Source organism: Ranitomeya variabilis, chromosome 4 (genome assembly GCF_051348905.1).
Source record: "Ranitomeya variabilis isolate aRanVar5 chromosome 4, aRanVar5.hap1, whole genome shotgun sequence".
Lineage (NCBI taxonomy): Eukaryota > Metazoa > Chordata > Amphibia > Anura > Dendrobatidae > Ranitomeya > Ranitomeya variabilis.
The window spans coordinates 334216021-334227402 of NC_135235.1; the positions used below are offsets into that span (position 1 = coordinate 334216021).

General features: G+C 45.5%; 1 protein-coding gene across 2 annotated transcripts in view; it reads left to right on the forward strand.

Annotated features, from left to right (window-relative positions):
- The window catches only part of LOC143764710 (NXPE family member 1-like), a 245818-nt gene extending 235347 nt beyond the window's left edge, over positions 1-10471 (forward strand). Inside the window, exon 6 of one of the 2 annotated variants that reach the window (XM_077250565.1) lies at positions 9623-10471. In XM_077250565.1, the coding sequence (XP_077106680.1) occupies positions 9623-10158 (536 nt within the window). In that variant the 3' untranslated portion in view covers positions 10159-10471. The remainder of the gene's footprint in view (positions 1-9622) is intronic. The other variant, XM_077250566.1, reaches the window with a different exon arrangement.
- The last annotated feature ends 911 nt before the right edge of the window (positions 10472-11382 follow it).

The following is an 11382-nucleotide window of genomic DNA, read 5'->3' on the forward strand; positions in this document are numbered from 1 at the left end:
AAATAAAAATAGGCTCAAGGCACTTAGAGTTATCTCGCAGGGGTACACAGGCAGCATTGGTGTGGTCAGCGGAGGACGATTGCAAGGAGGGACCGCAGACAGGCTTACTGGGCCTAAAATAAATAAAAATAGGCTCTATGCAGTTTTAAATAGGTTACATGGGTACACAGGCAGCATTGTTGTGGTCAGTGGAGGAGGATTGCAAGGAGGGACCGCAGACAGGCTTACTAGGCCTAAAATAAATAAAAATAGGCTCAAGGCACTTAGAGTTATCTCGCAGGGGTACACAGGCAGCATTGGTGTGGTCAGCGGAGGACAATTGCAAGGAGGGACCGCAGACAGTATTTTTGGGCCTAAAATAAATAAAAATAGTCTCTATGCAGTTTTAAATAGGTTACATGGGTACACAGGCAGCATTGTTGTGGTCAGTGGAGGAGGATTGCAAGGAGGGACCGCAGACAGGCTTACTAGGCCTAAAATAAATAAAAATAGGCTCAAGGCACTTAGAGTTATCTCGCAGGGGTACACAGGCAGCATTGTTGTGGTCAGTGGAGGAGGATTGCAAGGAGGGACCGCAGACAGGCTTACTGGGCCTAAAATAAATAAAAATAGGCTCTATGCAGTTTTAAATAGGTTACATGGGTACACAGGCAGCATTGGTGTGGTCAGTGAAGGAGGATTGCAAGGAGGGACCGCAGACAGGCTTACTAGGCCTAAAATAAATAAAAATAGGCTCAAGGCACTTAGAGTCTCGCAGGGGTACACAGGCAGCATTGTTGTGGTCAGCGGAGGACGATTGCAAGGAGTGTCTGACACAGTTAGTACTCCCAAAAAATAAATAGATGTTAATGTCTCACAAAACAAAACAAAAAAACAAAAGTGTGGCATACTTAGGTACAGGGGTGGGCTCATCTGCTGAGTTTCTGACATAGTAATTTGGCAGTAAGTATTTACTGGTGTCAATATAGGACACTGACCCAGACTATTTTAACTAGCATCATAGATGTCAACAAATTGGTATTGTCAGTGCCAGGCATTGAATGATGTCAGCGCATAGACTAAACATTGGAGGAGCTGTGAGAGATAATTTTGCACGTGGTAGAGCACAGTTTGAGCTGGGGGGGGGGTGAACTCTCTTGTGGCCGGCGGTGCCGTCCCAGGGCCCCTCATGTTACAACGGTGTGTCTGACGTTGGGTGCGCGCCACCACCGCCAGAGACACTTTATTGTACTATGAGGGACCCAGTGGCAGTGCCGTTGACCAAAAGCGGGCACACCCACCTCTTCAGACAAACGGCACTCTAACGGGTGCTTGCACCAAGTGGCGAGACCACGGCCCCGTAGGGGGAGTTTTCCCATTGAGGGAGGTGTAAACATGTCGTATGCTGGACAAACAGCTGCTGCAAATTAAGAGATTGGAACACTCAGTAAGACCAGTCCACAAGCAAGACCTTTTTATAGGAAAGCTAGGTGTCAGCCGGGAAAGGTGGGGCAAAATAATTTGAAATCCAGGAGTGGTTCATTTTAATGAAGGTTAGATCATCCACATTTTGGGTAGCCAGACGAGTCCTGTTTTTGGTTAATATTGAACCAGCAGTACTGAATACTCTTTCTGATAGCACACTAGCTGCTGGGCAAGCAAGCTCCTGCAATGCATATTCTGCCAATTCAGGCCAGGTGTCTAATTTGGATGCCCAGTAATCAAATGGGAATGACGGTTGAGGGAGAACATCGATAAGGGATGAAAAATAGTTAGTAACCATACTGGACAAATGTTGTCTCCTGTCACTTTGAATAGATGCTGCAGTACCTGTCCTGTCTGCGGTCATTGCAAAATCACTCCACAACCTGGTCAGAAAACCCCTCTGTCCAACGCCACTTCTGATTTGTGCACCTCTAACACCTCTGCCCTGTAGCCAACTGCAGCTCGTGTGAGAACCATCACCGGCGCTGTGTGCTGGGAATGCCTGAATCAAACGGTCTACAAGAGTAGCTTGTTTGGTTGCTAATATTTGTTCGAGGTTCTCATGTGGCATAATATTTTGCAATTTGCCTTTATAGCGAGGGTCAAGGATGCAGGCCAACCAGTAATCGTCATCGGTCATCATTTTAATAATGCGTGGGTCCCTTTTGAGGATACGTAAGGCATAATCCGCCATGTGGGCCAAAGTTCCAGTTGTCAAATCTGCGGTTGTGCTGGTTTGAGGGGCAGTTACAGGCAAATCTACGTCACTTGTCTCCCTTAAAAAAACAGAACCCGGCCTTGCAACGCCACTAATTTCTGTTGGCCCAGGAGAAGCTTCCTCATTAAAAAAGTACTCATCCCCATCATCCTCCTCGTCCTCCTCTTCCTCTTTGCCCGCTACCGCGTCCTCTACATGGCCCTGACCAGACAATGGCTGACTGTCATCAAGGCTTTTCTCTTCCTCGGCTGCAGACGCCTGCTCCTTTATGTGCGTCAAACTTTGCATCAGCAGACGCATTAGGGGGATGCTCATGCTTATTATGGCGTTGTCTGCACTAACCAGCCGTGTGCATTCCTCAAAACACTGAAGGACTTGACACAGGTCTTGTAGCTTCGACCACTGCACACCTGACAACTCCATGTCTGCCATCCAACTACCTGCCCGTGTATCCTCCCACAAATACATAACAGCATGCCTCTGTTCGCACAGTCTCTGAAGCATGTGCAGTGTGGAGTTCCATCTTGTTGCAACGTCGATGATTAGGCGATGCTGGGGAAGGTTCAAAGACCGCTGATAGTTCTGCATACGGCTGGAGTGTACGGGCGAACGGCGGATATGCGAGCAAAGTCTGCGCACTTTGAGGAGCAGGTCGGGTAACCCCGGATAACTTTTCAGGAAGCACTGCACCACCAGGTTTAAGGTGTGAGCCAGGCAAGGAATGTGTTTCAGTTGGGAAAGGGCTATGGCAGCCATGAAATTCCTTCCGTTATCACTCACTACCTTGCCTGCCTCAAGATGTACAGTGCCCAGCCATGACTGAGTTTCTTTCTGCAAGAACTCGGACAGAACTTCCGCGGTGTGTCTGTTGTCACCCAAACACTTCATTGCCAATACAGCCTGCTGAAGCTTGCCACTAGCTGTCCCATAATGGCACACCTGGTGTGCAACAGTGGCAGCTGTGGATGGAGTGGATGTGCGACTGCGGTCTGTGGATGAGCTCTCGCTTCTGCAGGAGGATGAGGAAGAGGAGGAGGGGGGGCGAACGCCTACAGCCAACTGTTTCCTTGACCGTGGGCAAGGCAGAACTGTCCCAATATTGCTGTCCCCTGTGGACCCTGCATCCACCACATTCACCCAGTGTGCCGTGATGGACACGTAACGTCCCTGGCCATGCCTACTGGTCCATGCATCTGTCGTCAGGTGCACCTTTGTAGTCACAGACTGCCTGAGTGCATGGACGATGCGGTCTTTAACATGGTGTTGGAGGGCTGGGATGGCTTTTCTAGAAAAGAAGTGTCGACTGGGTAGCTCGTAGCGTGGTACAGCGTAGTCCATCAGCGCTTTGAAAGCTTCGCTTTCAACTAACCGGTAGGGCATCATCTCTAATGAGATTAGTCTAGCAATGTGGGCGTTCAAACCCTGTGTACGCGGATGCGAGGATGAGTACTTCGTTTTCCTAACAAGAGACTCATGTAGGGTGAGCTGGACTGGAGAGCTGGAGATCGTGGAACTAGCGGTGGTGCCAGGTGGACATGGCAGACTGAGAGAGGGTTGGAGATGGTATTCTTGCCGGTGCCCTACATGCAGTGTTTCCTACTACGAACCTGGTGATTCCCTGACTGCTTTGGCCTGGAGACAAAAGCTGCACAGATACTGCAGGTGTTTTGGGAAATGGTGGGCTTACAGTGAGGGAAGGGATGTAGCGTTGCTGACTAGCTTCATTGGCCGAGGGTGCTGCAACCTTTAGGCACGTTTGGTAGTTAGTCCAGGCTTGCAAATGCATGGTGGTTAAATGTCTATGCATGCAACTTGTATTTAGACTTTTAAGATTCTGACCTCTGCTTAAGGTAGTTGAACATTTTTGACAGATGACTTTGCGCTGATCATTTGGATGTTGTTTAAAAAAATGCCAGACTGCACTCTTTCTACTATCGGATACCTTTTCAGGCATTGCAGACTGAGCTTCTTTAACCGGATGGCCACGCTGTCCTCCAACTGGTTTTGGTTTTGCCACGCGCTTTTGGCCAGATATGGGCCCGGCAGATGGAATCTGTTGTGATGTTGATGCCTGCTGCGGCTCCTCCTCCTCCTCCACTTCAGAACTACTGCCGCCTGCACCCTGTTCCCCCAATGGCTGCCAATCGGGGTCAACAACTGGGTCATCTATGACCTCCTCTTCTATCTCGTGTGCAACTTTGTCTGTGTCACCGTGTAAGCCGGTGGTATAGCGTTCGTGACGGGGCACCATAGTCTCAGCTGGGTTTGATTCTGGCTCAGTACACTGCGAGGGCAATGTTCTGGTCTAAGTCAAAGGAACAGCATAGTAATCTGGCTGTGGCTGTGCATCAGTGCACTCCATGTCCGATTCAACTTCTAGTGGGCATGGCCTGTTAACTGTTTCACTGTCTAACCCAGGAACGGTATGTGTAAAGAGCTCCATGGAGTAACCCGTTGTGTCTCCTGACGCTTCCTTCTCTCTTGTTCTGGGTGAAGAAGACAAGGAAGCGACTTGTCCCTGACCGTGAACATCCACTAACGACGCGCTGCTTTTACATTTAGCACTTTCAGAAGAGGAGGCAAAACAGCTAGAGGCTGAGTCAGCAAGGAAAGCCAAGACTTGTTCTTGCTGCTCCGGCTTTAAAAGCGGTTTTCCTACTCCCAGAAAAGGGAGCGTTTGAGGCCTTGTGTAGCCAGATGACAAACCTGGCTCAACAACTCGATACTTAGGTGCTGTACTGCTTTTACTACGACCACCTGATGCCACACACAGCACTGGCACTATTTATTTTTTTTCAGGGAGAATAAAAAAAAAAATGGCCCAGTATTACACACTAGGTTTTCTGTGGCACACAATGAGAGACAGATGCCACACACAGCACTGGCACAGAGGCAGACTTGCCAATCTTTATCTCCCACTATTTATTTATTTTTTTCAGGGAGAATTAAAAAAAAAATGGCCCAGTATTACACACTAGGTTTTCTGTGGCACACAATGAGAGACAGATGCCACACACAGCACTGGCACAGAGGCAGACTTGCCAATCTTTATCTCCCACTATTTATTTATTTTTTTCAGGGAGAATTAAAAAAAAAAATGGCCCAGTATTACACACTAGGTTTTCTGTGGCACACAATGAGAGACAGATGCCACACACAGCACTGGCACAGAGGCAGACTTGCCAATCTTTATCTCCAACTATTTATTTATTTTTTTCAGGGAGAATAAAAAAAAAAAAAATGGCCCAGTATTACACACTAGGTTTTCTGTGGCACACAATGAGAGACAGATGCCACACACAGCACTGGCACAGAGGCAGACTTGCCAATCTTTATCTCCCACTATTTATTTATTTTTTTCAGGGAGAATTAAAAAAAAAAAAAAGGCCCAGTATTACACACTAGGTTTTCTGTGGCACACAATGAGAGACAGATGCCACACACAGCACTGGCACAGAGGCAGACTTGCCAATCTTTATCTCCCTGCAGTAATCTCAGAAAAGTATGGCAGGCAGCTTTAAAAAGGACTGCTGCACACAAAAGTGTGGACAAACAAACAAGATAGCTGTGCAGAAAGGAAGGAGCAACAGGATTTGTGCTTTGAAAAAAGCAGTTGGTTTGCACAGCGGCGTACACACACAGCAACGCAGCTATCAGGGAGCCTTCTAGGGCAGCCCAATGAGCTACAGTGCTGAGGAAAAAAAAATGTAGCTTCCACTGTCCCTGCAAACAAAAGGTGGTGTTGGACAGTGGAAATCGCTACAGCACAAGCGGTTTGGGGGTGAATGTACCCTGCCTAACACTATCCCTGCTTCTGACGAAGTGGCAGCAACCTCTCCCTACGCTCAGATCAGCAGCAGTAAGATGGCGGTCGGCGGGAACGCCCCTTTATAGCCCCTGTGATGCCGCAGAAAGCAAGCCAATCACTGCAATGCCCTTCTCTAAGATGGTGGGGACTGAGATCTATGTCATCACGCTGCCCACACTCTGCGTCCACCTTCATTGGCTGAGAAATGGCGCTTTTAGCGTCATTGAAACACGACTTTGGCGCGAAAGTCGCGTACCGCATGGCCGACCCCACACAGGGATCGGGTCGGGTTTCATGAGATGCCGACTTTGCCAAAAGTCGGCGACTTATGAAAATGACCGATCCGTTTCGCTCAACCCTACTCTCGACATTAAATGCAATGGATGACTAACCACCGTAATGTGACGCTAATCACAGTAAACTCTATGGATGTCTAATTCATTGCAGAAAAATTTTTGAACTTTTTTTTAGAGTTTTATATACCACTGTAAGGCAGTACTAAACATGAAAAAACATTTTTTGTGGACGTTTTATATACCACCGTAATGTAACGCTAACCGCAGTAAACTCTATGGATTTTTATATTGTAAATGTTTTACCCCCCAAAAAAAGAAAGTGGTCATGTGGAGCAGCTATATATTTAGCAATGGACTGAAAAGCACTAAGCCCTGCTTTGAGGCTGGATTCTGCCACTCTCCTTGCTCCTTCAACTGTCCCTAGGTTAAATGCAGAATGTATCTGATATAAATAGCAAAGCACAGTTTGACGACACAGCATTTCAGGCATCTATTTTCAGCAAGCCAGGAGAAATAGACTGTTATCTACATGTTGACTTTTTAATTTATGTGTTTCTTTCTGGTTGGTCAATAAAAAACAGACTTTTGTTTGCTTACGTCTGTAATATTAACCTGCAAGTTGACAATTTGTTATCACATATTGAGCTGTTATCCTGGATGACTAGTGATGCAGGATCATTGAACAGTGATCTTTGCTGATATCTTGGTTTCACGTTGTTCGGGCCAGCTAGCTTATTGACTTGCAAAACAGAGGAGGAAAAACTATGCATATAGAATGAATAATCAAATAATTAAAGTTATTCTCGTCATCATTCTTCCCCTAGCTGTTAACTATAAAAAGAGGATATATGCCTCTGTAACAGATACCTTCGTATATAGAGACATCTAGAAAGCCAAGAGATATAGAAATTAAAAAAAAACAGAGACTCTTTACAAGACAGCAGCCGAGACATTATGGCTCCATCATGAGGGACACAGATTTGACATTCTACTGGATGCCAGTTTAGGAGACCACAGACCCAGCTGAAAGAATGCAGATCTGCTCCATTGACCATCACTGAACTATGGATATGTTTGGGTTAGTCAGTATTTGGACCCACCGGTCACCTGAACCCCATGTATACATTTGTGAAAGCCAGGAATGGGACCTTCAGGTCACCTGGCTTCATGGAGATTTTAGGGGAAGCCAGGTTGTGACCCTCCAGTCTACTGGCCTTGTACCTCAATGGACTATCATCTTCCTAAGATTGTCATTACCTCCTCTCTGTGCGTGCCACAGGTGGGGTAGTGGCCCTGGAAGCTCTGAAGTCACAGCTGCTATTATCCCAGTGATCACTGGACCATGCGGTTTTGGCTAGTGGATCAAGGCATCTGCTGACCCATGTCACCACACACAGGATTAGCCCTTAGAAAGACTGTTAGTAGCATGGTTCTGCATCAGCACAAGTATCAACACTAGACGACTCTAATTGGTTAAACTGTGCACACACACACACACACACACACACACACACACACACACTCTCCCTCCAATCAGAAACAGAGAGCATGGGTAAGGTAGTGCACAGATGAGGGAGGAGATCTTGGGTTGTGCAGAACTATTTTAGAGCTTTTTGAGTGAATCCAGTAACTTTTTATTGTATTATGTACTAGATCGGCAATGTGTGGCACAGTGTAGAGACATTTATATAGTTGCTGGACTGAATTATCTGCTGCATTCAGGATAGATTGGAGATGGGAAAGTTTCTCTAGTTTCAAAGGTGAGAAAAAGTCAGGTATTATAGATGTTTTTAGTGTGTACGTGACCTGTATCAGTGAGTGACTGTGAATCGCCCCACGAGCCAGGGGTTACTCGGTATCGGGTCCGGTACTTCACAGGGGGATGTCATGGTGGCTGCGACCCGGTCCGTGGCCCAGGGTGCCCATGTAAAAGGGAAAGGTCTTTAAAGTGATAGAATTTATGTTCGTGACGCCACCTGTGGTATTCAGTCAGGATGACCGACGCTGCTTTAGGGGGTCCGCTGGGGTGATGTTATGGCAGCTAGATGGCTAGACCTTCCCACAGGTGAAGTATATCCCCAGGGCTCCCGGTGTGTAGATAGTGATATGGTGAGAGGTGCAGAGAAGAACGAGGACACAAGGTTGCAGTCTCTTTACCTTTTACTGAATACTCCAGCATCCACAGTCCAGGGCACCCGACCACAGGGCAGGCAGAGAAGTCCAGGCAGTCCAGAGACAAGCAAGTTCCCCTGGGTAAGTCAGGTGGGAGCCTACTGCTCTGCGCTTCTGTCTCCAAGTCCCTGCTGCCACTAAGTGTCTCAACAAGGTCTTTAATCGTTCTGCTGTCCTAGGACAGGTACCTGTATGGCAGGCAGCTCAGGCCTTGTGAACTGGGGTCAGTTCTCTGTGACTCCAGGCTCCTAGGTGCCACAGGTAATTATGGGCAAAGTCCTTGCAGAACAATACCCTCCGGTTCTGCTCTGTGTTTTATAATCTACAAAAGCCTCAGGCTCCCGGTACCTGAATTCTTGCGCTGATACTCTTCAGAGGCCTGCTTGTGGCCTCTTGGAGCTTTCACTCTCCTCTGTGCTCCACTCCTGTCTGTCCTCGCACACAGACTTCTGCTACAAAACTGAGCTCTCTCCACCTCCAAACCAAGATCTTTATTGAGGGAAGCTGCCCTAAAACAGGTTCTTTTTCTTATATGACACGTTGGGAGGTGGAAACAGAATGTGAAGAAGTATGGGATTTAAAGGGACTGATGCTATTGTCTAGCTGCTAAAATTAAGTTTATTTGCTATCAGCAGCATCTAACTATAGTAGGAATCACTGCATTTAGATATAAGGAACACCAGTGTACTATGCAGTAATTTTTACTATGAAATTAACTATTTATGTCCAACAATGACTATATATTACCTATTAGGGGTTCAATTTGTTTTTAATTCTGCTCAAACAAATGAAATGCATGGTAGATCAATACAGTTTCTCTTTTTATCAGTTAATTAAAAGCTATGATTTACAATTTTTTGGGAATTTGGTTAAAGTGGGATTTATTGGCCATCAGGCTATTGGATTAAATTATTTTTGACACTCAGACTCCACAATGAAAAAAATCGAGATGGTGCAAATCCTAATCATACCTATCGATCCTGTCATTTTCATAACTCCATGACTTTTCCTTGATGTTGTAATTTCAGTGATGAGTGTATAAAACTTTACTTCAGAAATACAATGTAAGTACAATAAGTTAGTAAGAGATCACTATAACTGTATATATTATATTTGAATATGTTTAGTTTAAAAGTAGATAAACATGTATCTATTTATTTACAGCCCTCCAACATTTCAATCTTTACGAAGATAATTGGTCACGTCAACTCTTAAACCTGGACCTTCAGCGTAATATGAAAATTTCTTGGAAGAGGCACACCTTCCCTTTTATTTCCACCTCATATGGATCATGGAAAGAGGAACGTACCATTGCTCGTGAAATTGATTTAATAAGAGGTGATAGGCAAACTGTCATCATACTGAATATTGGAGTGCATTTCAGATCCTATCCCATTTATTACTTCATTAAGAGACTGTATAATATACGCCGCGCTATAGAGCGTCTGTTCCGCCGAAGCCCAGAAACGAAAGTCATAATTAAGACTGAAAATACCAGTGACATGAAGAAGGATTTTGAATGCGTTAGTGATTTTCATGCTTTTATACATTATTCTATCATGGAAATTCTCCTTAAGGACCTCAATGTTGGCTTTGTTAATGGTTGGGATATGACCAATGCATTTGATACAAATGATGTTCATCCTCCAGAGAAGGTTATTGGGAATGAAGTTAAAATGCTAATGACATATATATGTTAAAAATGGTGCAAGAAGAATGTAGTAATAAAATTTAGTAATGGTGCTAATAGAGAGATGTACATATCATTCTTCACTTTATTAGTAGAATAAAGTAAATTCTTATATCTTGTCCATGTCATAGTGGTCCATGATCATGACGATAAATAAGCGAACCTTTCAAGGATTGGTTTGAATCACCGAATGTCCCGACCTTCGCCTAGCATGTTCACCAACATTAAATACAATGGGAGGCCAAACCAAACGTATACATAACACCTTAAGAGGTGACAAAAAGCTTCCCAAACAGCTAAAATTAGGAGCAGGCACCATGAAAAGTGGCATCAATTGACCCACAGTAGAAATTTGCTAATGGCACCGCAGCAGTCAGCCATGGGCCATGCCTCCTCATGTCATATCAGGGTCTGGGCCATCATTTACAGATTTGAATTGAAGTTTCAATGAAGATCTGGTGGTTAAGGGAGGGGTGTAAGCCTTCTTTGCAGGGAGCCCTGATACCTCAAGCAATAGCGCCAATTTTTTTTTTTCACAACCACACTCAAATGAAACAAACATCAGTGCAGGCCTGCCTTTCTGGGAGCCCTACTTCTACAGGCAACACTCATGAAGGAGACCCAACATATCGTCACACACTACTAAAGTGGCATCAATTTCCACAGAGTAGAAACAATAGGCCTCTGACACACCTTCCTCTACAGGCAACCCACCAGATGGAGACCCAACTTCAAGTCTCCACATTTAAAAAAATTGTTTGTAACATCAGCAGGCACAGAAGCCACGACAAAGGTGCAATAATGTGAGATCGATGCATGACACTAAAAAGTACACCATCGCTTTCTCTGGCCAGTCTGTGACTGGGGTGCAAAAGTCATTGGCAATCCATAACCTGTTCATTTTGATGAAAGTTAGGTGGTCTACACTTTCAGGGGACAGTCAGATACACTTATCCGCCGGACACCTCCAGCAGTGCCGAAGACGTGCTCTGAGAGAACGCTGGCTGCCAGGCATGACAAAACCTCCAAGTTGTGACAGGCATGCTCAGGCAACTCTTCAATTTTTGAAGACTAAAATGCAAAAGGGTCTAAATTCCCACTGATGGCATTGATTTTGAGCTTGAGATACTCCTGCACTATCCTCTCCAGTTGTTCAGAATGTGTCAGACTTGTACTCTGTTCTACTGGTGCATGGACTGATCTAAAAATGTGTGAAATGACTAAAAGAAATCGC